General features: G+C 44.3%; 1 protein-coding gene and 1 pseudogene across 3 annotated transcripts in view; both read left to right on the plus strand.

Annotated features, from left to right (window-relative positions):
* Positions 1–27,600, plus strand: part of PTPN14 (protein tyrosine phosphatase non-receptor type 14) — a 177,881-nt gene that overhangs the window by 112,780 nt on the left and 37,501 nt on the right. For all 3 annotated transcript variants that reach the window (XM_053309371.1, XM_053309384.1, XM_053309376.1), the window contains exons 4-8: positions 13,081–13,178; positions 17,948–18,015; positions 21,573–21,643; positions 25,606–25,693; positions 27,479–27,567. In XM_053309371.1, the coding sequence (XP_053165346.1) occupies positions 13,081–13,178; positions 17,948–18,015; positions 21,573–21,643; positions 25,606–25,693; positions 27,479–27,567 (414 nt within the window). The remainder of the gene's footprint in view (positions 1–13,080; positions 13,179–17,947; positions 18,016–21,572; positions 21,644–25,605; positions 25,694–27,478; positions 27,568–27,600) is intronic.
* On the plus strand, positions 24,644–24,762 carry LOC128341414 (uncharacterized; annotated as a pseudogene).

Here is a 27,600-nt window from a genome sequence, read left to right on the forward strand (position 1 = left end):
TTTCTCCTTGCCCATAGTGAGAAGTGGACTGGAAGGGGAATCTCAAAGCATAAATAACTGATTACGTTTACTTTGGAGACCGGTGGTCTCTGCAGCTGTTTTTACAACCAGGGTGGATTTGATTTAAATCAAACTGATTTAAATCACGATTTAAATCACGATTTAAATCACTAGCAGGGTGGATAAAAATAAAAAAAAATCCAATTTAAATCAAAAAAATCCGATTTAAATTAAAAAAAATCCAATTTTTTTATTTAAATCAGATTTTTTTTATTTAAATTGGATTTTTTTTTATTTTTATCCACCCTGCTAGTGATTTAAATCATGATTTAAATCAGTTTGATTTAAATCAAATCCACCCTGGTTACAACAGTAGCTATGAATGCCTTGTCATAACTCTACCTCATTAGCAATCCATGGCCGTTTTAATTCACATGAAACAACTGCTATTGATGACTTTTTCCATAGTTGAGGAGGCCATCCTTTACACTGGGTTGTGTACTGAGCGTGCTCCAACAGACAGGACCTGACCTTCTGAATTGTAGGCATGGCTAGCTTCCTGCCTGGAAGGAAGGAACTGCAAATCTCCAGTTCTAGTCCTGTCTTGCTCCAGAACACAGGGCTACTGAGTTGCTCCTGGCTCCTTGGCTCTTTTTTCTGTGGCTAGCCTTTTCTTTCTCCCCTTTCCCCCACACCCTTAGTAGTGTGCCAGAAGAGGGAGGAGGTTGAATTGACTGTCTGCATTTTTGTTTTTTATAAATTAAATCTAAACCTCTCCCCCCCACACACACTTCTTAATTTGGCTAATTGGTATTTGTAAGGTTTGTTTGGCATTTGCTTTCTGTTTTCCGCGGAGGAGAATTTACAGCCACTTATTGGCACTATGAACCGCTCCCAAGCAGGAGCTTTACTGGAGGGCTCCATCTCTTAGGGTCCGTGCCATGATACTCAGGGTGGCTCTTCCTCGCACATGCAACTGGGGTTACAGCGAGCTTGCTCCCCCGCTCCATACTGGGAACACTCCACTCTTAACCCCCTGGCTGTCTCTGCTCCGTGCTCGGAGAAAGACAAAAAGGCGCACAAAAAAGCCGCCAAAAAGACGTGCCATGCAGAAGAGACCAAGAATGTCAGTGCCGAGCCCCGCAAGCACAACAAGCCCTTGGCGACTCCCCGGCTCAGTGAACGCCTCTTAATTCAGGTGGTTTGTGAGGAGCACTCTCCTCACCGTTTGCCACGCGCATCAGAGGTTACTGAGCTCCCACCTCCCTCTGGCGGCCCCATTGTGGCACCTGTTCCTGCGGTGCATGAGGCGGCTGTTGCGGTACTCGCAGCAGTCATTCTGTCTACCTCTCTCCCACCTTCATGGCAGCCTATTCCAGTTACGGAGCCCTTGTCATTGGCTCCACCAACTGAGTAGCTGCTCCCTCTTGAGCATGAGCTGGTCTCGCCACTCCTACCCCCGCAAGATCAGCCCGATAGCTCCGTCCCAGCAGCCCCTCAGGTGCTAGTCCACTGGCCTCTTCTCCTTCTCTACAGCCGCTCACAAAACTTACTCCAGCAGAGGAGAGTTCATAGCCAGCGGTGTCTGCAGGCCCAAGTCTACCTACAGAGATCATGAGTAGGGTTTCCTTGCCCAACAAGGATCCCTTTCCTCCTGATGTCGCTGAGTGGCTGCAAGATTTTATTGCTGCGCTATTATGAAAACCATGACTTCCTCTCCGGCACCCCCCTTCCCCCCGTGCTGAGATTCATGTTCCTGCAAATCCGCCTCCCCCATCCCCCCCTTAATTCCCAGAGCTCAGACTCATCCAAAATGGTCATCCTCCCCTCTTCCAGCCCTGCAAGAATGGCCATTCCTGTCTCAGAAAGGGGGCAATTCATCCCTGTCGTGAGGGGGCAAAGTCACAGAAAATGCCTATTGCTGTAATGACTGCTGCATAGGGCTGCCCTTGAAGATTGTCTGCTGCCAGAAATTTATTATTAATTTTATATTTATTATATATTGACTGCACTGCAAGGTAGATCCAGTCAATTTTATATTAACTGTCTATTAATTGATAAAATCTCAAGGGTGACTTTTGCAGTGGCCAAATTCTTTTCAGTTGCTGTTAGAATGAGGCAGCAAGTTGTAAAGTGATGTTTGACAGAAGGATGGTTTTGTGGCCACGGGATGGAGTTACCATGGGCTTTTTGATATCTGGAAAATATGAACTGTACTCCTGCTTTGGTAGTTTATTGCCATTTTTGGTGCTTTAACCATAACCGTTCTTCTCCCTGCAACCCCCAAGTCTCTGGACTGCAATAAATTGGTGTGTTGGTTGAAAATTGTTTGGATAATTTAAAGCATGAGTTCCCAACCTTGGGTCCCCAGATGTTGGTGGACTACAACTCCCATGATTCCTAGCCACAAAGGCCATTGTAGCTGGAAATTATGGGAGTTGTAGTAAACAATAGAAGATTGGGAACCCTGCTCTTAAAAAATGGTGGGGGAGCAGGAGATGAGCAGCTGCCCACTTCCTGGCACTAAGTGAGTCATTGTCACTGTAATCCCACTACCCTGCTTCTACATGTTCCTTTTATTTTGTCTGATGTGATCAGGGCTCTAGTTTTCAGTGTTAAGGCAGACCCCCCCCCCATCTGAAATGGTACCATCCAGTCCAAACACAGATTTACCAACTCAGTGAGAACTAGGCCAAGACACGCCTTCATCACTTCCACATTCCTAGCCTGGAACCTCTCTGTGCAACATTTATAGCCCATATGCAAATCTTTTCCACCCCCTGTTTTAAAATTTACTGCTATCTGATGGTGTTTGGGCTACGTGTCCCAGCCTGCTCCATTTTCAGAAATTGTTCATTGGCTCTGTGATTTACTGAACTTGTTTTCTTTTTCATCTTTGACATTGTTTCCTTTTTTACTTAAGTAGTCCATGTAGTTGAAGAATTACCAAAGATGGGAATAGGTCCAAGGTGTTATTTAAAAGCTGCTGGTCCCTCAAGTAATTACGTAATTGGGAAGAATTGGAAAAAGAGTTGTATACCTTGCTGGCAATGAAGGCATGTGTTTTTATAAGCTATTAAGCATGTGTGTTGATTTTTCAAATGCATCTTACTGAAGGTCTTGAGAGCGGGTCTTGTGATAGCAAGCATGACTTGTACCCTTAGCTAAGCAGGGTCTTCCCTGGTTGCAGATGAATGGGAAACTTGATGTGTAGGCACTGTAAGATATTCCTTGTTAGGGGATGGAGTCGCTCTGGAAAGAGCAGAAGGTTCCAAGTTCCCTCCCTGCATCATCTCCAAGATAGGGCTGAGAGAGATTCGCCTGCAACCTTGGAGAAGCCGCTGCCAGTCTGTGTGGACAGTACTGAGCTAGATGGACCTATGGTCTGACTCAGTGTATGGCAGCTTCCTTTGTTAAGGTGTTCAGTAACCTTGGAGAAACCCAACTGTGTTACAAAAGAGCAGTGCTTCTCAACTTTAGGTTTCCGTATGTTGTTGGATCAGCTCCCATAATCTCCAGACTTTGACCATATATGATGGGAGGTGCAGTCCAAACTACATCTGGGGACCCAAGGTTGAGCATCCCTCCATGAAGCTGGTGCCTTGTGAGATATGCGGATGCTGGGAAAACGAGCCCCAGCCTCTGTTGCTCCTGGCAGCGCTGGTTGTGTGGATGCGCAGCTTGTGTGCCAGAAGGATCCAGAGTGATCGTCTGGGGGAAGGTAGGTTGAACCTTGCCTCCCCCGCCCGCCTGTGCGTGTGGTTGTGTGAATAGCCCCTGTGATTCTATGAAACCATCTTTGCTTTACAAAGAATGCAGTCTTTACAGCTGCATTAGGTGTAAACCTTTTAGGAGAAAGTCTTCAGAATTCTTGGACAGGTCTTTTCCCCCATATAACACATGGACAGTAACAGAGCGGCATGTATAGCAACAAACGGAAAGAAAAAACGTTTGATAGAATTCAGAGCCTTCAAAGAGGCCTCCTTATTCCATCCATTTAATCCCACCCACCCCCACCCCACCCCAGGTTGGAGTAATCCTTGTATAATGTAGGGACACCTCTATATGAGCAGGAGACTGTGGATTGCTTTTATTTTGGAAATGTGTGCCAATTGGTTACTGGCTTCTGCAGTCTGCTCCATGTCACATGTTGGCTTTACATAGGATTCCACTGATGAGCATCCAGCCATTCCGCCTGTGCTGCTGCCAGCTGCAGCCACTGTTTGAATGTGCACTCCTTGGAAAAGGAAGGGGAGCCAATAATCTCACAGGGGTTCGGACAGAACTGAATGGTCCTGCCTTGTGCCCCCATTCTGGACTCAACAAACCTTTTGCCCCTTTGCACTTTGATCCTTCTGAAGTGCAGTCGTGTCATTTCACTGCAAAATAGAACAGTGTACATCTGATAATGCACTGGGCCGCAACCCGCGTTCTCTGCTGAAGGGAGTTTGGGAAATAACCATCTTGTAATTATGCCTTTGCCTGGGCTTGTTTTCCACTCCCATACATACATACCCGTTGGAATGAGATTGGCAGTCTGCGATAGTGTTATTTACTGTCAAAACATGAAAACTCTGCTTTGAAAAAAAACAGTAGAATGAGTAGGAAAGCACAGAGTGTTGTCATGGTGTAGTGTAGTGGTTAGAGTGCCTATACCGGGGGTGGGGGGGAGGGATTCAGATCCCCACTCTGCTGTAAAAAATACTTTGGCCAGTCACAATCTCTCCCAACTTCATGGGGTTGTTGTGAGTATAAAATTAGGGGAAACTCCTAAGCTGCTTTGAGGAAGAGTGGGTAAAAAATGCAATCCACCCTTTGGGTGTGGGGCTGTAGCTTGGTGGTGAAACATATGCTTTGCTTGCACAAAGTCTCAGTGCAATTTCTGGCATTTCCAGGAAGGATGGGAACCTGCAACTTGCCAGTCAGTATAGATAAACCAGAACTAGTTGGATCTATGGTCTAACTTGAGCCAGCGTGGTGTGGTGGTTAGAGTGCTGGACTAGGACCGGGGAGACCCGAGTTCAAATCCCCATTCAACCATGATACTTGCTGGGTGACTCTGGGCCAGTCACTTCTCTCTCTCAACCTAATCTACTTCACAGGGTTGTTGTGAGGAGAAACTCAAGTATGTAGTACACCACTCTGGGCTCCTTGGAGGAAGAGTGGGATAGAAAATGTATAAATAAATAAATAAATAAATAAATAAATAACTCCATATAAATACTCAAGTATTTGAAACTGGTTGGTGGTTCTCCATCCCTGAGTAAACCCCACTTGCTTACTTTTTGCCTGCCTCAGTTTCATTTCATAGGAAGAAGGCATTCAGTAGCTCTGTGATTCTTATGATAGTTTCCCAAGCATTAGTAGCTGTGTTCCGGCTACTCCAGGAGAGTAGCATTATATCCTGCCCCACATAGTGCCCACTAGAGGAGGGGTAGCACAGCTGCAGGATTTAGCCACAGTTCTGCACAGGAATGTGCCGCCTTCAAATAAATATAATTTTTTAAAATATACACAAAAAAAAAATCCACTGAATGATGGAATGTTAGATGAGGGAATAGCCTTGTTGATATTCAGCACCTTTTAAAAAAGAAGAGAGTTACAAGAATGTGGCTTGAGGGGAACCGCAGAAGAACATTCAGCCTCAGCAGAATTAAGGTGGTGACAATAATAATTCTTTTTAAAATTCCCCAAAGAACATAAGGATGCGGAAAGCATTGTATATCTGTCAGCTCCAATAAGTGCCAGGAGGAGTCATTCAGCCCCATTCTACACATGCTCTTGCAGATGGAATGGACATGCTGTAGTTGGCGGAGGGAGAGGAAATTGAATTTTTCAGAAGTAAATAAAAGCAGTTTGAGCTCCTTGGAAACTCGTGCCACAGTCATGCAAGCTTGAGAAAAGATGCCCTGTTCCCACTAAATAAATGCATGGGTGCTCTTGGCAGGTAGAAGTTCAAATTCAAAAGCAGACTTACCAGGAAGCCAGCTGGACCTGGACAGTTTTTATATGAAATCTTGAACAGGTGGATCTTGACTCACAATTGGGTCATGACCTGACCTAAAATGGATTGTTACACAGGCATTTATTATTATTTATTTACACAGTCAGACAGGTGTTATTGACTGGTTTGTTTTATCCAGACATCGAGTCCTTCCCAAGGACCTGGGATGCCAGAATTTTATTATCAATTTTGTTGTTATTATAGATATTGTTGCAGAATATAGGCTGTTCCTAGTAAAGTTGCTTTTTGTAATTGGCTGATGGTGATTTCTGTGGCCCCTATGGTGTTGAGGTGCTCTTCAAGTTGTTTTGGAATTGCACATAGGGTGCCAGTTACCACTGGGATTACTTTGGTCTTTTTCTGCCACAGCCTTTCCATTTCAATTTGTAGATCTTTGCATTTTGTTTTGTTTTTTTCCTATTTCTTTTTCTTCTATTCTGCTATCCCCTGGTATTGCTTTGTTAATTATTTTAACTTGTTTTTCTTTCTTCTCGACTACAGTTATATCTGGTGTATTGTGTGGCAGATGTTTATCTGTTTGTAGTCGGAAGTCCCATAATATTTTTGCATCTTCATTTTCGACAACTTTTTCGATTTTATGTCCCACCAATTTTTGTCTACAGGTAGCTTGTATTTTTTGCAGATGTTCCAGTGTATCGTCCCTGCTACCTTGTCATGCCTTTGTTTGTAGTCAGTCTGTGCGATCTTTTTACAACAGCTGATTAAGTGGTCCACTGTTTCATCTGCTTCTTTACAAAGGCGGCACTTGCTGTTTGTGGTTGATTTTTCGACTTTTGCTCTTATTGCATTTGTTTTTTAGTGCCTGTTCTTGTGCAGCCAGTATTAAACCCTCTGTTTCTTTCTTCAAGTTGCCATTCTTAAGCCATTGCCAGGTCTTGGTGATGTCTGATTTTCCACTTATATTGTGCAAATATAGACCATGCAGGGGCTTATTTTTCCATTTTTCTGCTCGGTTCTTGACTTGTTCTTTCTTGTAGGCCTGCTTTCTTTCATTGGTGTTGAATAGTTTCTCGTTATTGACCATTTGAAGTGCATCTTCTTCACTATCCTTGATATATTCTTCAAGGTCTCTTTTGTCCTCCTCTACTGTTTGATGGACTTGCAGCATTCCTCTTCCACCTGAGCTGTGAGGGAGGTATAGCCTATCTACATCACTGTGGGGGTGCAGAGCATGATTGATGGTCATGATTTTCCTGGTCTTACGATCCAGCGTCTCTAGCTCTCCCTGGGTCCAGTCTGTTATTCCTGCAGTGTATCTGATAACAGGTATAGCCCAGTTGTTGATGGCTTGTATGGTGTTCTCGCCATTGAGTTTGGACTTGAGGATTTTTCTAACTCTCCTGATGTATTCACTTCCAATTTTTCTTTTAACTTCAGTGTGTGCAATGTTATCAGCCTAGAGAATGCCCAAGTATTTGTAATATTCTTTCTCTTCCAGGTTCTTGATCTTGCTTCCATTGGGCAGTTCTATTCCTTCTGTTTTTCTTATTTTTCCTCTGTTCATGATTAATGCAGCACACTTGTGTAGTCCAAACTCCATTACTATATCGCTACTGAATATACGGACAGTGTTTAGCAGTGATTCGATTTCTGACTGGGACTTTCCATACAACTTCAGATCATCCATGTACAGCAGATGGTTGATTTGACTTGATGTTTTAGATGTTTGGTATCCGAGGCCTGTTTTGTTGAGTATTTGTGAAAGTGGGGTCATGACGATTACAAACAACAGAGGGGATAGTGAGTCCCCTTGGAAAATGCCTCTTCTAATGCTCACCTGTCCAAGTGTCTTGCCATTGATTGTTAACTGTGTACTCCACATGCTCTTTCCTTTTTTAATAAATATCTGAATGTTTTTGCTGACACCAGTTGTTTCTAAACATTTTAGTATCCATGTGTGAGGCAATGAATCGAAGGCCTTTTTGTAGTCAATCCATGCAACACTTAGATTTGTTTTTCTTCTCTTGCAGTTTTCTAAAATCATTTTGTTAATCAGCAGCTGGTCTTTTGTGCCTCTGGTGTTCGGGCAATTTCCTTTCTGTTCAACTGGAAGCTGTTTGTTAGTTAATAAGTGTTGCATCACTTCATCTGCTATTATTCCAGTTAATAATAATAATAATAATAATAATAATAATTATTATTATTATTATTATTTTAAGAACAAAGGAGAAAAGGTGGAAGAAGAGATTATACCTTTTTGGTCTTTTGCAAATTGGTGTGTGTGTGTGTGTGTGTGTGTGTGTGTGTGTGTGTGTGTGTGTAGAAAAGCAAGTGGTTTGTTCAAAAAAGCTACTGTGGAGGAAGATGTAATATCTGACATAAAAGAAATGTTTGGCCCCTTGCAGATATGCTGACCTTTGAGAAAGATATGTCAGAGAAAGCAAGGCCTGTCTTATTCCCGTTGCATGGAGTGGTACTCAAGTGTGCCTAATCTGCCTCAGGACTGTGTTCCTGTGGCCTCTTCTCATGACACCAAAACTTTGTTTCCTGAAGTAAAGGGAACACTTTATGTTCTCTGAAGCTGTGGTGACCTGCAATAAGGAGAAATAGTTTCAGTAATGAGGCTCTCCACATGAGCAGTGTGGAGAGCCAAGGAAGTTTTGACGAGGAGAGTGGGCGTGGCCAGATCGGCCAGAGTTTAGCCACCACTAAGCCAGTAGGAGTGGCGAGGATCAGGGGCCGCCTGGCCCCCAGAAATCCCAGAATGCCCCCTGTGAGTGCGCTGGGCATTCTGGGGAGAGCCCTGACGCCGGGAAGCTTGTTGTTGCCTCCTGGTCAGGGTCACCTTGTGGTGCGGAGCCGCGCTGCGGCAACTCATGATCAGGAAAACGGGGTTAGCGGAGACCTCACTCCACTAACTTCATTTTAGAGGAGGGAGAATTAAGCGGGCTAGCCACCTGCGAGCCTGGTAGTTCTCACAACTGCTGGAAAGTGGGCTGGGCTCCCGTGGCCAACTTTCTAGCAGTCGTGAGAATAGCCTCAATGCATATTTAGTTCCCTCAGAGTTCATCCCCTTTCAATATATTTCTTGGAGTTGAATAAGGGGATCAAAGGTATTTGTATTATTGTTTGAAATACTGTTTATCTATCTAGCCACCTAATGACGCAGCAGGGAAATGACTTGACTAGCAAGCCAGAGGTTGCTGGTATGTTTCCCAGACTATGGGGATCACCTATATTGGGCAGCAGCAGTATAAGAAGATGCTGAAAGGCATCATCTCATACTGCTCAGGAGATGGCAGGTTCTCATCCAGTGTTAAAAGCGTAAGAAAATTAAAAGGTTTCTGGCTGGGACCAAGAAGACATTGGACTGCTTCATCTGAACCAGCTCAGCGTATCATGTGATTAAGGGCCTATGTGAGCCACCTCTCTACCCGGCACACCTTTCTGCTTCCCCTAATTGTAGGGTAGGATGGCAGTTAGGTGAAAGGCATGCTGGGAAGGGAAACGGGATGAGCTTAGGCACATCCCTAATTGTGTGGTGGGTGGGGCCAGCTTGAATGTGTTGCCCTAAAGTGGTCCATAAGCATGGGGGGCCCAAAGAACATCACAGAGCAGGAGAACTTCACTGGGGGGTGGGTGGGCTTTCTCCTATTGCCACCTGACTTACCTCATTCAGTGGAGGTACCAAGAGCACAAGCACAGGAAGATGGCCAGCTGATATGAAGTATTAAGACCTCTAAGTGTTAAGTTATGTACGTCTTTTAAAAAGGAAGAAGCAGCACCAGAGAGCTAGCTGGCTATTTAGCAAAGTACAGAAAACAAGCTTTTGTATGCATACATTAATCAGCAATGTACAGACATTGTATTCTTGGATTCTTGGATATCTTCCTCTAGAATATGCATTGTATTAATGTAATATTTCAGGATCATTATGTTCCTTGCATAAATGTGTCTATGGTAAGCACTTAAGATGACAATTGCACAGGAATCTTCTTCTCTGACCCTGTAGCACTAAATGTGTGGAAATTGCAAATTTTAATGTTAAGTACAAGGTGAACCTTGCCATTCGCCAACTCGACATCCGCAGTTCTGCATATCCGTGGATGGGTAAGAAAATGTGTTGAACGGAGTTAATTTCTGTGTAAACCCCTGCTAATTGAGCAAAGAGACACCTTTTAAAAGTGGTGATTCTCTTATATTTAGCAGGGGGAGAACAATTGGCCCTATCCAACCCAAGAAACGAATCCCTGCAGTGGCTGCTGCTGGTGTCTACCTTATGTTTCTCTTTTAGAATGTGAGCCGTTTGGGGACAGGGAACCATCTTATTTATGTATTATAAATTTTTCTACGTAAACCGCTTTGAGAATTTTGTTGAAGAGCAGTATATAAATATTTGTCGTCGTAGTATCTGAAGTCTCGGGGTGGCTGGAAATGACCGCCGATGTCATTTCTCCCATTTTGTGGCTCATTGGTCTAAAGGGGGGGGGCTCTTTTCCATGAAAAATCATGGGGCAAATGGCAGATTTTGGATTAGGGTTGGGCACTGTGGGACAGCTGCAGATCTGCGAAGCACAGTAGGGCACTTTATTATTTCCATTATTTCCCTCCCTTTGCAGCCTCCAGGAACCTAATCCCGCATTCCCATTGACCTAATGCTCCGTTATCTGCAATTCCATTGTCTGCAGTGGTAGCCGAAAATGGAACCCCTGCAGATAATGGGGTTTGCCTGTAGAGGGAGAATTAGGATGCATATAAAACAATGGAATGAACTGTATTTACCTGAATCCAAGACTTGGTTTTTTCAAAGTCCTTTGATGTTAGAAATTAGGGGATCTTCTTAAATTCAGTGTTCTGTTCCATTTGGGTAAATAGGTATAAGCTGTATTTAACCTCTTTTTTTTACACATTCTCTGTGTAAACCACCCTGAGCCATTTTTGGAAGGGCGGTATAGAAATCAAATCAAATAAATAAATAATAAAGAGGGTCATTTAAATTCAGAGTCGTCTTCTATTCAGGTACATAGAGTATGTGTGTATCTGACTACCATCTGAAGAGACCTTAGGGGAAGAGAGCTGGACTTGTGGCAGCATGCGTGAATTTTCTCCTTTGCTAAGCAGGGTATACCTTTGCTTTTATTTTATTTATTTATTCGATTTCTATACTGCCCTTCCAAAAATGGCTCAGGGCAGTTTACACAGAGAAATAATAAATAAATAAGATGGATCCCTGTCCCCAAAGGGCTCACAATCTAAAAAGAAACATAAAATAGACACCAGCAACAGTCACTGGAGGGATGCTGTGCTGGGGATGGATAGGGCCAGTTACTCTCCCCCTGCTAAATACAGAGAAACACCACGTTAAAAGGCGCCTCTTTGCCTAGTTAGCAGGGGCTAACTTGAATGGGAGACTACCTCTGAGCACTGTAAGATATTCCCCTTAAGGGATGCGGGACATAGCTCAGTGGAAGACAATCTGCTCTGCATGCAGAAGGTTCCAGGTTCCCTCCCTGGCATCTCCAGATAGAGCTGAGAGAGACTCCTGCCTGTAACCTTGGAGAAGCCACTGCCAGTCTGTGTAGACAATACTGAGCTAGATGGACTAATGGTCCGACTTGGTTTGAGGCGGCTTCCTGTGTTCCTACGTTCAACCATGAATGGGTTTGGAAAAGCATCACTAGAGTACTAACAGAAGGTCTTATGTTAACAGATGCCTCTCTTGTTTGTTTTCTTTCCCTCCCTATGCCTCCTCGCTTAGACAAGCCCCCAAAGGCCTTCAGTAATAAATGCCTTAGCGAAACTCCTCCAACTTCTACAGAACTGTGTTTGCACAGCAGTGATGTGAAGTGGTTTCTTAATTATAGTGTCAAACTCTGCTGCGAGCTGGAGAATTAAGGTTTGGTTGGAACTTTGGTGCTGTCTAGTGGCAGGCGCCTGCATCTCCCTTTTAATGGCACCGGAGAATGTGAAGGATGACGCTGGATTTAAAAACAAAACAAAGCTCCCCCCCCCCCCGTGGCTTTATACACATTCTGGACTATTGGTTATAAGCTTCCCACAAGAATATAGAAATGTACTACATAGAATGTAGAAATTGCAATAAAACTTCATGGGCCTTTTAATATTAGTTTTCTATTTCACCTAAATGCAGAAGTGTGCTGTTGAATTTTGACATTGTTGTGAAAAAATGCAGCAAAAGTGGTGTAACAAGCACGTAGCGTGGAAGCTGGCGTACCTTTGGCGTATGCCAGCTTCCCAGGGTGGCATTAAACCAAAAGAATTCAAAGTAAATGGGAAGAATTCCTTAATGAAGAGAATACTGTATTTACCTGAATCCAAGACTAGTTTTTCCCCCAAGTCCTTTAATGTTAGAAATCAGGGGTTGTCTTAAATTCACAGCCCTCTTCCTTTCGGAAGAAATACAAATTTATAAATACAGAGATAACCTGTATTTCTAAGGGTCGTCTTAATTTTAAAGTTGTCCTTGATTCGGGTAAATATGGTAGCTAGTTCTTTGCTTTGGAATGTTGGTTGGGCAGGCTCAGGCTCAGTGCACTGCAGATTATATTTTTAATTTTTTAAAAATTGCTTGTTTTTGCAGGTGTAAATCAGCACCTGAAACAACATCTCAGCCACTGCCTCTGTGATGAGAAAAACCTTTATTTTTCTAATAACAGAAGTAGCTGTTTACAGGCCTTACCTGGCTAATAGAAAGTCCTTACCAGCTCAATTTCTGGAGCCAATATCTTACTGGCCTTCTTCTGTTATAAGGGCTGAGAAACGGAAAGAGGGCCAAGGCAGTACATACACCCTCTATAGGTGTATAATGCAAGGTTTGGAATGGTGTTAGAAAACATCCTTTCAAAACTTCTGTGCAGAAGAACCCTTGGAATGAGAAACAAAATAGGATTTCTCCTTTCATGCTGAAGTATGAAAGCTCCACGGTTCACCAGCTTCTAAAATTAGGGTTTCATATTTACAACTAAATGTATAAAGGCAAATACAGTCCTTGTTTGGGTACAAACGTGATCTCTCGGAAATCTCTTTGTTTCGCTAGAAACAAAGCCAATTGTCTGGATGGCTTTGTATCATTTTGCTATGTCTCTTGTTTACAGGTATCAGTTTTACCTACAAGTAAAAAAAGATGTTCTTGATGGGCGATTACGATCTTCAGCGGAACAGTTGATACGACTAGCTGCATTGGCAGTTCAAGGTATGGTGAACACACCTGTTAACTCCTCAGTTTAATCTGCTTTTTTGAACGCAGTAGCATCTATTCCAGTTACACTAGAGATGTGCACCTCCTCAGTATGCACGGTGACATAATTCCAAACATCTCGGATAGTAGTCACTGATCTGCATTAAAAAAGGTGTAATACTATATAATTTGGAAATAACAGTGTCTTGTGCATGTAATTCAGTTCCTTAGACATAATTCTTGCTATATTTAGATGTGCTGGAAGCTTATTTCCTCCTTTTCTCTCCAGATTAAGGCATCAATGGGAGTTTCCCCCCCATGGCAAATGGCAGCTGCAGGGAGGTTGAACTAGATCATGACTGTGGAAGTAGAGCTCCCCCCCGCCCACTGCCCCATGCTGCGATCTTGCCACTTGCTATTTATTTTAAAAGAAACAAGCACATCCACATGGAAGCACATGCCACTTCACCCAAGCCGCAGAAGCCCCCAGAACACGTGTGTGCCCTATTTCCGGTCTTGGCAAAGATAGGCTGAGATATGGCATGTCATACAAACCCACCAATCCCGGCATATTCTACCCTACTTGTGGTTTGGAACCTGACATTTGTCCCTTAGATTTGAAGTGAGGGACAGAAGTCAGGTGCTATAATGCAACTAGTGTAGAATATGCCAAGACTGGTGGGTACTTGTGGCCCACCCAATGTCAGCACATCTTTGCTGGGGCTGTAAGTAGGGTGTGTTCTCAGGGCTTCAGCAGTTGGGTGAACCTGGCAGGTCCCTGTGACGTGTGAAGCTGGCCATAGTTTGAAAAAGCAATGAACTTCTACCACTTTGTAATCAGTGAAGGCACCAGTAAAGGTGTCTTCTGCCAGCTATGGTTGGCATGCCAGCTGCGTCCTGAGAAGTCAACTGAGATCCCAGCCACTCAGCTGGATCTAAGCCACTCAACCAGAGTCAGTTAAGATCAGTGTTCCCTCTAAGGCATTCAGGTGTGCACGTGCTCACACATTTATTTATGTCCGCTCAGTTAATTTTAGATCCCATTCATGTTGAATCAGGAAGGCCCCATTCTGAATGCACGTGCGTACACACTGCCTTGATACTGTCACCCAAAACAAAATTTATTCCACACACAGCTGAAAAAAATTATAGAGAACACCAGTTGAGATCCCAGCTGCAATCTAAGAAATCAGGTCTGACTTAGGTCATTCATGCTTTGTTTTGATGTCCAGATTGGACTACTGCAATGAGCTCTGTGTGGGACTGCCCTTGTAGACAGTTCAGAAACTTCAGCTGGTCCAGAATGCTGCTGCAAGGATGCTTGTTGGTGCGAGCCACTTCACAAGTATTACATCCATCCTACAGCAGCTTCGCTGGTCTAGATTGCTTCCGGTCTAGATTCAAGGTGCTGGTCTTGATGTTTAGAGGTCTACAAGGCTTAAGGCTGGGATATTTTTTGGACCACATCTACCCATACAAACCTGCCAGGGCTTTCTGTTCAGTTTCTCAGGCTCTGCTCATGGCCCTGCCACTAACGTATATCTGGTTGTCAGGGATTAGAAACAAGGTCTTTTTCTTTGTGGCCCCTCACCTTTGAACACCCTCCTGGAGGAGCTCCACCATGCTGCTTCTTCTGGAGCTCAACCCATCCTTTTAGAGAGGCATTTTAACATATTAGCTGCAGTTTATCTCCACTGGGTTTTAACTTTTTAAACTTGTAATTTTAAATTTTGCTTTAATTTATGATTGTTTTTTGTTAATTTCTATTATTTTTATTGGTTTTATATTGTTTTCTGTAGCATATTTGTTATACTGTTTGTTTTTTGAGCCTCCCTGAGCAGTAGTGTACTGGAGGAGCGGGTATAAATATTTTAAATAAATTAACAATAATCGGGATTTCAATTTGAGGGTCTTCTCCAAGCTCAAAACTCTGATGATTTCCCTTCTCTGGATCCCATAATGTGCATACCTATCCTCCCAACTGGTTTCTATTGAAAATGTGGGCTGTGCCCAGAAGTTCTAGCACCTATCCACTGCCTGTATTTTCAGTAAAATTCAGAGGTAAACTTAATGCACCCCAAGCAGTAGTGTGCCAGAAGTGCGGGATAGAAACATTGTATGTAAATAAGTAAATATTCCCTGGTCTTCAGTTAAAGCATCACATTGAACATTTAAACAAAACCATACCTTGCTGACCTTGTTGCTGCTACAGTGCTCCTATATCACGATAGCCATGGAATCTTAGGTTACCGTCCTTCATAAACTGTCACGTGGCTAAATAGTGCTTTCTACGGTCATGGCTCTGAGAATTTGACTGTGCAGCCATAGGCTATCCTGTTTTATTACTCCAGTGTCCTGATAATTCAAAAAGCTTTAAGCCCACCAGGAGCGTCGAGGGCTTGCTGGTGGCCCTTCCAGTGCCTCGCATGTGCGAACCGTGCCCCCTGTGTCGGTATGACATCAGATGCATGCTGACGCAGGGGGTGTGGCGAGCACTGGGAGGGGCATGCATGGCCCTTCATTCACTGACTGGGTGCTTTCTTTCTTTGAGGAAGGAAGAGAAAGAAAACACCTAGTTGGTGACCAAAGTGCCATCTGGAAGCGGGTAAGGGACCACGCCTCATGCTCCCAGCTAGCAAGCGCTTCCTTTACTGGGTGGGTGGTGTTGTGGGGATGTCTTGGGGGAGGGAGCTTCATGGCAGCACATAAACCCCAGTGGTCCAGCAGCATTTCCCTCACCAACTGCGCCACTGATATCCACCTTGTTAATTTTCTGTATAAACATGTTCTCTTGATTGATAGTTTGATAGATAATACAGGAATTGCCTGTAGTTTTTCTGCTTCATGTGTGTATTTTTAATAAGAAATCAGATGATCAATTGTTTATTTATTTGGATTGCCTAATTTGAGAGCAAACATGCATTTGTGATGCAAAAGGGAAATAAAGCAGCATTTCTGGCCTCCTGAAAGAACGCAAAATTGTCTTGAAAGGCTTGCAAAGATTCTTGACTAGCATAATTTATGATGGGAATTTCCAACATCTTAGATATGAAAATTGTTTAGACAGTGTTTGATCTGATTCAATTAAAATGAAATAAAAGCCCTTAGGCATTTTTTGCCTTTTAAAACGCTTCAAAACAGATAACTAGGAGTGTGTTTTACAAACAATTTTAGGAGAGCCTTCCAACCCCACTATCAAATTCCAAAACATTTTTAAAATGATGACGGCTTACATACTGTACAGTTACAGCTTACATACTGTTATGGGTTGAATGCAATTGAAACATACTGTTCTACATACTAACGTTGTTCTATCTGGCTACCTTTTTAACTTGCGTTTTATAAAGCATCCAGACATCAAACTGTTGCAGTCTACTGCATTTGGTATTGTACTCCCATGTTTTTTCTGACCTGCTTTGGGACAATTTTTATTGTTATAAAATTTAATTATGGCACCAGCCTGTCCACTGTGGAACAGGCCCTGTGTCTACAAACTGCTATTAAGACCTTTTGGGTCCTTTGGTGCTTTACAAGTCTTGCCCCCACTTTATGGCTTCCTGTTGATCTCAGCTGAGAGATTTGTGATGAGTAACCTGTTAATTGCCCCTTGAATAGCCTCTGAATTGCTCCGATGCCAGTTTCAGCTCCTGTGAAAGAGGGGAGGGGTTTGTTTTATTTATTTGTTTTGATTTATATACTGCCCTTTCTAAAGTGGCTCAGGGTGGTTTACATTAAAATCTAGTTTACTTACTGATTTCTTCCTATGCGTCTTTCTTTTATTTGTAGCAAAATAGTTCACAAATGAAAATAAAATGAAAAATAATGAGAGGAAAGTGATGAAAGTCCCTACCACCACTGTGGGAACAGAAGCTGACACTGAGGCCATTTAGAGAGACCATTCAAAGGGGGAAGTTAATTGATTAAGATGAAGAATAGAATACAAATCCAAGACCAACCAAGCACGGCTCACTATCAATGTATTGTCACCTGCCAAGTGCTTGACACCGGACCCCCCATTCCTGCCCTCCCAAGCAGACAGCAAAAGCAGAGGTCATGTCCTCCTATCCCACTAGGACTGTGAAGTAAAGCCAGTCTACAGGACCTTGGAGAGCTCCAAGGGAGAAAGTTGACCTGTCAAAGACAAACCTTCAGCTGGGCCCTTTAATGTCTTTTGGCCTTATCTGCCTCTCTCAGGCTCCAACCATCTGTTGTAGAGTGTAGAACCTTAAAGAGGCAGCCCCTGGCTCAGAGTACAGTGCTACACTGTTTTTCAGCCATTTTTAACCTGATTGGCAAACAGGTATGGAAGGACGAGAGCTTTTTGTCATATACGGTGAGTCCAGCTTGGGAATAGCAGCTCTGGGGTGCTTTGGAAGGACAGGAGCTTTTTGTCATATTCGGTGAGTCCAGTTTGGGAATAGTATCTCTGGGCTTGGTAGGGTCTGAGTTCAGGCTCCTAGGGCTCCCTACTGCCAAGGTATGGGTCCTGCACTTTGGCATTAGTGGTGAAGATGGGGGTTTGCTCAGCTCCCTCCCCACCAGCATCTGTTTCCTAGCTGTTGCTTGAGACTGGGGCCATAACAGGTTTGTCAAACTCTTGGAGTGCCATTATACCTACTGCTGGTGTGTTTTGCTCTGGTGTGTCAGAGGTCCTGCAGGCCTGCTGAAGATGGTGTGTGAGAAAGTAAAAGTGATGGGAATTCTGTAATTGTATTCAGGACTCGGGTGCAGCCTTCTAGGAAAATGTTAATGTGGTTTATTTTCTCTCTCCCTCTCTTATCCAGCTGATTTTGGAGATTACAGTCACTTTGAATCTCATGATTTCCTCCGGGAATATGTTTTGTTTCCTATGGTGAGTTAATACCCTCTGACCTTTCTTTCATCTTTTTATGCAATTCCTGCTTACTTCAGGATTAGCTTTCCTAATAGCTCAATAAGACAGTCCTGCATGTGGAAAAGGTATGCTTAATTCCTTTTGGATTAATAATGGTTATTTCCAAAGAGATTCTTTGCTCCTATTTTACTAGCTCAGTCTCTCATACTTCATTGGGATGCAGTGAAGCTAAACCGCCGCTCTGAGCACATATAATGAATAAATACCCTTAATGGCTAAGTGGATATTTGAACCGGGGTCTCCTATAGCCAGTTCCAGCACTCTGATCAGCCTGCCTTATTCTTTACTCAATTTCCACCCACTGGAAATAGTTGGACTGTCCAAGTGGCATAATTCAGTTAATTAGTTAATAATAACTACCTATTAACTGCATTGTCAATGAACCGGGGGCTTTCCTGAGGGTGGGGGAAATACCGTTTCTGTGAGCTGGTGAGTGGGTTGCTGTGTTTGGACTGTGTTTGATCTTGTGCAGCTACAAAATGTGTCAAACGGCATTTCTTCAGCAATGAAAAGAACAAAGTTATGTACTCAGAACGCCTCACAGGTGTGTAGCTGTGTACAGACACGTACCATGCCATTTTTCATTAGCATGCTACCGCTTTCACATTTTTCAGTGTCAGGAACAAATATTACGGGGAGGCCCCCTGTGAGCAAGAAGTAAGACAGTTTAGTTAAGTATAAATGCACATAGCCTTAAGGCATTCCTGAATAATAACTTGGTTGGTTGGGGTGTGTGTTTAACTTTGAAATTGTGAGTAGATTCCATTGGTGATTGAGTAGGATAACGTTCACCACCCACAAATCGGGTTTCCAATACTTTTTCCTTGTTGCTGCAACTACAAGATACTACACCACATCCATATTTTGTCAGATCTTTTTAATGAACAGTTTTCATGTTTATGAAACAAGCAACAATCAAAGCTGCTTTACATTAGAAGTTATAGAAGGTGTCAAAGTCCAAGATCAATGATAAAAAAATACATTCCCAAAGCAAATAAATAAGCCTCACTTCCCTATTACAAAATAAGTGTATTTATTTCACATAAGATAGGCAGCAAAGCTTCTGATCACAAGCTTTTTAAGTTGTTCCCAGGAGGCAGTTGAGCACTGGAGAAGCAAATTCAGTCCCCCCAGCCCACCCTGTCTCTTCTGAAATTCATTCTCTTGGAATTAATAAGCTGATCTTTCTCAATTCCACATTTTATTTTATATTTTGTAATCTTTCAATGTGGTTTCTTCATAATGGCCAGCATTCTGTGCAGTCTAACCTTGGTGTTAGAAAGCTGCTGGGGCTACTGTGCATGTAAAAGGCTACCCTACCAGGGCTGTCGTACATCTCCTTAAAACAGCTTGGTTTGGTCATTGGAAACAGACCCATGGCTGCCTTTCACATAGGCAGAAGCCCCAGTGGCTTCCTAATGCCAAGATTAGGCTGTGCAGCAGTGGTCCCTCTAATTTTGTTCATCTCTGTGCAGAATGAGTTTTGTTCTGGGCGGCAGTATCAACGCAGTGTGTGCACATGTGCATTCAGAATGGGGCCTTCCTGATTCAACCTGAGTGGGATCTAAAATGAACTGAGCAGACATCAAAAAACTTGTGAGGCGCGCACATGCACACACCTTAGAGGGAGCAGTGCTTTGCAGAACAGCAGCCAACGTCTTTTCATTTTGGTAACAGTAATCACTGTATTTGAGTTTGGGAGGAATTTTACCTGCTCCCCACGCCCCTATGGTAGATTGGATTAAAGCAGGCCTGCTCAACTTAGGCTCCTACAACGGTTTTTGGACATCAGTTCCCATAATCCTTAGTTGCAGTGGCCAATAGACGGGGATTATGGGAGTTGTAGGCCAACATCTGCAGAAGGACCAAAGTTGAAAAGCCCTGGATTGTTTGGAGTGGGAGCTGATGCTTCTTTGTGGAACACTTTTGGTTCTCAAAGCACTGCTCCCCTTGCACCCGTGTCTGGGAGGAGTCTTACCTGCTCCCCATGCCCCATGGTAATTTAGATTAAAGGCTTGGAGTGGGAACTGATGCTTCTTCTTGCAACATGTAGGAGCTTTCAGTCATACCCTCTTTCCTTTTGGCACACAGTAATCTACATTGTATAGATTGATTTGTGGGGGAGTTGGTAGTTCCTTGTGCTGTGGGGGTCTTTGGCTCCTTCTGTGACTAAGCTTACATGCCCAGAACAATTGTGTTAACAGTCCAGGAAAGACATTTCCACCTCAAACGGCTGGTGGTAGGAGGAGCTTTAAGAAAAGACCCTCCATATTAAAAAGCTCCCTGCATGTAAAAAAAACCTAGCACATCAGGGGTAAAAATGTATATCCTGTCCCTCACAGAGTTTTGAACATGGAGGGGCATCCAGAAATGAAACGCTGCCACCTGCAGTAGTATGAAAGTACAATTCAAGAACGAAACTGTGCAGTTCTGCAGCAGTTTCCTGCACAGAGCCAGAGTTCTAGGACTACTACTATTAAATAAATTAAATAAATAAACTTTGTTTGTTAGCTGCCCTTAAAAAATAGTTCTTTGAGTGGCTCACAACACAATGGTAAAAAGCATCCAATAAAAGAACATAAAACAAGACAAATTACAGTATAAAATACAAAGACTTTTAATTCTAAAAATTTTAAAACCCTTTTTTGAAATCATTTTTTTAAAAGCCTGGGTGGACAGAAAGGTCTTCACCTGGCATCTAAAAGAACAAACTAGACTTGAAGACCTCCAAGGTCCCTTCCGATTCTATGACTCCGTTCGTATGATTTTGTTGAACATATGGATCAGTCCTGTGGTCCTAACAACTAGGTACATTCTACAATAAAACTTTCATCATCTGGCTGTGCATCTGTTTGAATGTATTCATTTCCCTCATAGTTTCAAGGTAGTTCTCCCCCTGTGGTATTTTTGGTTAATCCATTCATTGATCCAGGCCAGTTTTTGAATGGTGATTTAGTTAACTTTTATTCCAGTCCTGGAATAGAGGCAGGGCTAACAAACAGCCAGCAGCAAGAGCTCTGAAGGCAGACTGCACTTGCCTCTCTGAAAATAATATCTGTCTCATTAAACCATTAATATTCTTATTTCAGCTCCTCTGCCTTGTCCTTGAATGCCACAACTCTTTCCTCTGGATTCTACACCCTGTCCTCCAAGTTTTTAATTTTTCCTTGAATCTCTCATCACTGGTTCAAAGCTGATTCTGATCTATCAAGAGGGTACGACTAAGGCACATTTCCGGGAGGCAACCTAACTTCCTACCATCTTTGCTCCCCTACCCAATGAATATGGCCCATGTGGCAAATGAGGGGCAACCAGCAGCGTGCATGATCTGAGCATAACATGTTGGGAAATGTCTTCCAGTGTCCTAACGACTTTACTTGCTGATTCCATCTCTGTGCCCCAGATATGAAGGCAAATGTTAACCATGCATTGCTACTTAAAACTTTAATTCCTTAAACCCTGACCTCTTTATCTTGCTGCCAGTAAACACAGTCCTTGTGTTTGTATATCTACAGGACTGGACCCAAGACGAAGCAGTCCTGGAGGAGCTGACACAGAAAGTAGCTCAAGAACACATAAATCTCAGGTGAGACCCCAAATGAAGGTAGATTATGGCCAACATATGCGCCATAAATGTCTTCCTTATCACTTGTTTCTAAGGTAACATGAAGCCCATAGTGCTAGTTCCTGCAACCTGCTTTTCTAGTTTGGCCAATGGCTTCATTATGCCCTAGAGCTGTATCTCTGAGGAAAAGGGTGACTGCTGCCCTGTCAGCCATGATAACTCAATGGAATGTCCACACTCGACAGCAGTACAGCTGTAAATACCAGCTGCTGGGAACAAACAAGGGAATGTCCTTGCCCTCATGCCCTGCTTGAACAAGTTTCCCAGAGGTATGTTGTGGCTAGCTGTGAGGGGGGAAAGAATGCCCGATTAGATAGAGAGCTGTGAATTGCTCAAGGCAAGAAACTTGATGCAAGGCAAAGGTGGCGCCTGAGCTCCCATCTCTAAACCAAGGGACCGATCACTCTTCTGCCACCACATTGGCTGCTGCAATAACCTTTTATAGAAAGTAGTTTTGTGGGTTGGTGAGACAAGTGACTTGTCCCAACTCACTAACTGAGAAAAGCAACGCAGAAGCAGGCTTGAGCATTGAACAGCAAGCTCAAACAGCACTCCTTTGACATAATGTTAGTTGCACTACCATAGTATACTGTATTTACCCAAATAGAAGATGGCCCTGAATTTACAAGGACCTCCTAGAGAGATGGATTTGTGACCCTCGTGTAGAGTGCATGGTTATTTGCCTGCCTGGTGCGAAGGATGCGGACGTCATGCAGCATCTAGATAGTCTGAGGAGGAGCCAGCTGTCGTGGTGCATGTTGGCACCAACCATGTTGGGAAATGCAGTTGGGTGGTCCTGGAAGCCAAATTTAGGCTGTTAGATAGCATATTGAAGTCCAGGACCCCCTGGGTAACATTCTCTGAAGTGCCACCTATTAAATGCGCAGGGCCAGCAAGACAGGCAGAGCTGAGGGGTCTCAATGCATGGATGAGACAGGAGAGCTGGGAGGAGAAGCAAAGCAGAGAGGTGTCAAAGAGTAAAAGATCTGTAATGATGGGTGACTTCCATTACCCTCACATACACTGGCCAAATTCACATGTGGGTATTGACAGAGGCCAAATTGCTAGACATGCTAAATCACTGTGCCTTGGAACAGCTGGTCTCAGAACCAACCAGCAACCTTGGATTTAATCCTGAGTGGTGCCCAGAACCTGGTGCAAGATGTCAGAGTCATAGAACTATTGGGGAACAGTGACCATGGTGTGATCCAATTCAGCTTATATGCAAGTAGAACATTTCCAAAGAAATCCAACACATATGTGCTGGACTTCAGAAGAGGAAACTTCTCAAAATTGGGGGACTGGTAAAAGGGAAGCTGAAAGGGAAAGTCTGGAGGGTCAAATCACTCCAGAAAACATGGAACTTATTTAAAACCACAATAATAGAAGCTCAGTTGGAATGTATACCAAGAAGGAGGAAAGGCACCACCAAGTTCAGGAGGATGCCAGCATGATGCCAAGTTCAGGAGGATGCCAGCATAACAAGCAGAGTCGGGGAAGCTATAAAAGGGAAGAAGACTTCCCTTTATAAATTTAGCAGTAATGTGATAAGGGGACAGGTTCATGTTTTGATTGGGAATTGGTTGAAGGACAGGTAATGGATTAAGTATAAATGGAGAGCTTTCTCAATGGAGGACACTTTACTGGTGCCTTCCTTTTCTCACCACAGGAAGAGGTACATATAGGCCTGGTAAGGCCCACTCCCTTTCCTGCAAAGTGACTTGACTTCCAGTTAGTCCCTTGGTTTTATTACTCCTCCTCTTGAGTAATCCAATTGATGGGTAAGCTCCTGATAGCCAGGCCTGTGCTCCTGCACCTGTTTCTTCCTGCTTCCTGAGCCTGGCAGGACTTTTGAGTATGGGAGCAAGGAGGGAATTCCCCTGGGAGTCGGGTGGAGAGGGTTGGAGTCTGTTCGCGGAGGGGCTAGGAATGTATTGGTTTTGGGGAGAGCTACTCTCTGTGTGGGACCATGGGCATAGCTTCCATTGGACAAGCAGGAACAAACGCCCCTGGGCCCAGAGGGTCAGAGGGCCCACAAGCAGGCTGCCCCGCTGCCCTTACCCTGCCCTGCTCCCCTGCCTTGCTGCCCCTGCCGGTGGGCCCCTCTGGCTGGCCTACGCAGTTCGACTATGGATGTCATGGGCATGCAACGTCCATATTCGAACTGAACAGGTGTGCAGGCCAGCCGGAGAGGCCCACCAGCCACAGTGCTCACTGCAGCTGCCATGAGGGGAGGCCTGCCCCGCTTGGCTCAACCCCCACCCCCTTGTAACCAAAATAAGCATGGCAGGGGCAGCAGCGGGGGCAGCCAAGGAGGAGGTAGGGGGCGGCGGGGGCAGCCAAGGAGGTAGGAGCAGTGGCGGGGAGGCGGGGAGATGTTGGTAGCCCCGCCCCTTGTGTCTGACACTGGGGTGCACGCACGCTTCATGCATGCGATCGGGGGGACCCTGCCCAAATTTTGGCCCCCGAGGGTCTTGCTACGCCCCTGTGGGACTACGGCAGTAGAAGGTTCTGTGGATTCTGTTGGGGAGTATGGTGGTGGTGTAGGTGCTTGGTTTGGGAGGCACTCTGGGTGGCTGATGGAAAGACACCCCTGTGAGGGTTCCAGGAAGAGTGGTGTAGAAGGGGTGCTCGAGGGAGACTAGGGTGCTGCTTGGGGATTCTGTAACAGTGGTTCTTAACTCAAGAATATGTCTGCTTCCTCTACCTGGTCCTCACTTGTCCCAGGTCCGGGATTGGCGTGGACCCAGACACCAGGGCTGCATAACTTCAATCCTCCTGCATATATTGGGATGCAATTCCCATGATCTGGCCATGGTCAGAGGTGCCTTTGCCCAGCTTTGGCTGGTCTGCCAGTTGCAGCCCTATTTCGACCAGCGGGCCGTGGCAACAGTAACTCATGCCCTCATCATCTCTCATTTGGATTACTGTAATGCTCTCTACCTGGAGTTGCCGCTGCTTATCTATGGCCACACTACCCTGAACGCACCCGATCTCGTCTGATCTTGGAATCTAAGCAGGGTCAGGTCTGGATAGTACTTGGATGGGAGACCGCCTGGGAATACCGGGTGCTGTAGGCTTTTGGATAGGAGAGCTGGTCTTGTGGTAGCAAGCATGACTTGTCCCATTAGCTAAGCAGGGTCTGCCCTGGTTGCATTTGAATGGGAGACTAAAAATGTGAGCACTGTAAGATATCCCGCTCAGGTGATGGAGCTGCTCTGGGAAGAGCAGAAGGATCCAAGTTCCCTTCCTGCACCATCTCCAAGATAGGGCTGAGAGAGATTCCTGCCTGCAACCTTGGAGAAGCCGCTGCCAGTCTGTGTAGACAATACTGATCTAGATAGACCAATGGTCTGACTCAGTATATGGCAGCTTCCTATGTTCCTATGCCTTGGAAGACGACCCGGAAGCTTCAGTTGGTCCAGAATGTGGTGGCCCGTCTGCTTATGTGTGCTATGAAATATGATAGTGCCACACCTCTTTTGCAGCTGCTGCACTGGTTACCTATTTGCTTTCAGGTCCAATTCAGAGTGCTTGTTCTCACCTTTAAAGCCCTTCAGGGCTTAGCACCTGCTTACCTGCAGGACCGCCTCTCCCGGCCAGTCCTGTCCCGTCCTGTGAGATCCTCTCAGGTTGCCCTTCTTTCAGTCCCTGGTCTCAGAGAGGTCCATAGTACTAGGGCCCGTGGAAGGGCTTTCCCTGTTGCTGCCCCTTCACTTGGGAATTCTCTCATCCCCCACCCCACCCCAAGATTCGGTCTTCCTCCTCCCTTTCAGCCTTTAAAACTTTCTTGAAGACGTTTCTTTTCCACCAGGTGTTTGCTTTTTGATTTTTGGTTTGTTTGTTTGTTTTAAAAGTCTCTGTCTAGTATATTTGCCCCTTTAAGTAATCCTGAACCATATTTGTATTAACTTCATTTACAGTGGCATGTCTGCAGGAGATGCAGAATTTTACTACATCCGTGAAGTTGAACATCTGGATGGGTTCGGCCAGGAAAGCTTCCCTGTGAAGGTAAGGTGCTGCTAATGAACGGAGACGTCCCTTTCATGTCAGGCAAAGCAGGTTATTGTGTTTGAAACAATATGAGACATCTAGAATGCGGGTACTATTTGCCATTTTTAATAATTCATCCAGTATGAAACGATTAAATGGATCAGATGCCAGAGCCAACATGGCAGAGCAATTTTAGCCAAGATGGAAAGGAAAGAGAGAAGTAGGGCCCACCCACTAGGGTTCCCTCTAAGGCATGCGAACATGCGCACGCTCACAGGTTTTTTGATCAGTAAATTTTAGATCCACTCAGGTCCGGCCCGGCTCTGAATGCATGTGTGTGTGCACTGCGTTGATACTGCCTCCCAGAACAAAACTCATTCCGCACAAAAAAGTTAGAGAGAACACTGCCACCCACTAATGAGGCTGATTGAGACAGTTGTCTTAGCCAACCAATTGGCTGCTTTTGCCAACCCACCACCAATATCATTGAGGCCATTACTGCCTCCAGGCAGGCATTTAGGGAAGTTATGCCATTTTCTGATGAAGTTGATAGGGAGAAATAGATTTGGGTGTCATCAGCATATTGGTAACACCCCCCACCAAATCCCCTGATTATCTCTCCCAGCGGTTTCAATGTAGATGTTAATAAGCATTGGAGACAATATAGACCCTTGTGGGACTCCATTCAATAGCTCTCACTTTGCAGAGCAACTGTCTCCAAGTACTATCTGGAATCTGTCCAAGAGATAGGAGTGGAACCACTGCAAAACAGTGCACCTAATCCTAACTCCCTAAGGCAACCCAGAATGATAGCATGGTTGATGAATCCGTGGAGAGATCCAAAAGGACCAACAGAGTCATACTATCTCTTTCAAAATCTAATTGGAGATCATCCATCAGGCTGACAAAGGCAATCTTAACCCCATAGCCCGTCTGAAAGCCAGTTTGAAATGAGTCTAAATAACCAGTTTTCTCCAAGACAGTCTGGAGCTGAGAGGCCACCACCCTCTCAATCACTTTGCCAAAGCATGGGAGATTAGAGACAGGCCTATAGTTGCCTAACTCTGAAGGGTCAAATGTAGGTATTTTCAAGTATGGTCTAATGATAGCCTCCTTAATAAAAAGAGACATCCCACCCTCACTCAGGGAAGCATTTATGATGTTTACCACACCCCCTCTATGGTTGTTAGATAAATTACACAAAGTTGGACAAGGGGACAGCTGGTAGGATGTACAGTCTGAAGCAGCTTGTCTGCATCCTCAGGAATCACATGCTGAAAGTGATCCAGTCTGATCCCATAACAGAGGTGTGCACGGACCATTTGAGGCAATTGGGTCAGAATTCGAACCAAATTTGGACCGAACCATGGGTATGCGAACCAGGTTGTTCAAACCGATCAGCTGGGCTGGTTGGTTTGATGAACTAGTTCAAAGCGGTTCTCAATTGAACCATTTGAACCAGCCCAGTTCACGATCAAACCATTTCTACACATCGCTATCCCATAAGATGAGTTGCTGTATACCTCCATACTAGACTCTGCCCTAATTGTAGAATCCAGTTTGCCCCAAATATGAGAGATTTAGCACAGCCTCTGCAATTAGCAAGCTGTCCCAGCTGGCTTATTCTCTTAGTGTTGCAGATCTTCTCCTGGGATATTTGATCAAAGCAACCCAAAATATTTGATGCCAGAGGCAACTAAAGGAATGTTGGTTTTGTTTTTTTAAAAAAAGATTAACAATCTGTTCATAGTTGGTTCTTGTAGGATTAAACTTTGAATGTTTACTCCCCCCACCCCAATGTAGGACAATCAAGGAAATGACATGCATCTTGGGAGTTTCTGCACCGGAATTTTCGTAAAGAATAGAATGGGGAGGCTCTCAGTCATCTACAGGTGATAAAAATCTTCAAAGGACTTTGCACTCAG

This window comes from Hemicordylus capensis, chromosome 1 (assembly GCF_027244095.1).
Source record: "Hemicordylus capensis ecotype Gifberg chromosome 1, rHemCap1.1.pri, whole genome shotgun sequence".
NCBI classification, from domain to species: Eukaryota; Metazoa; Chordata; class Lepidosauria; order Squamata; family Cordylidae; genus Hemicordylus; species Hemicordylus capensis.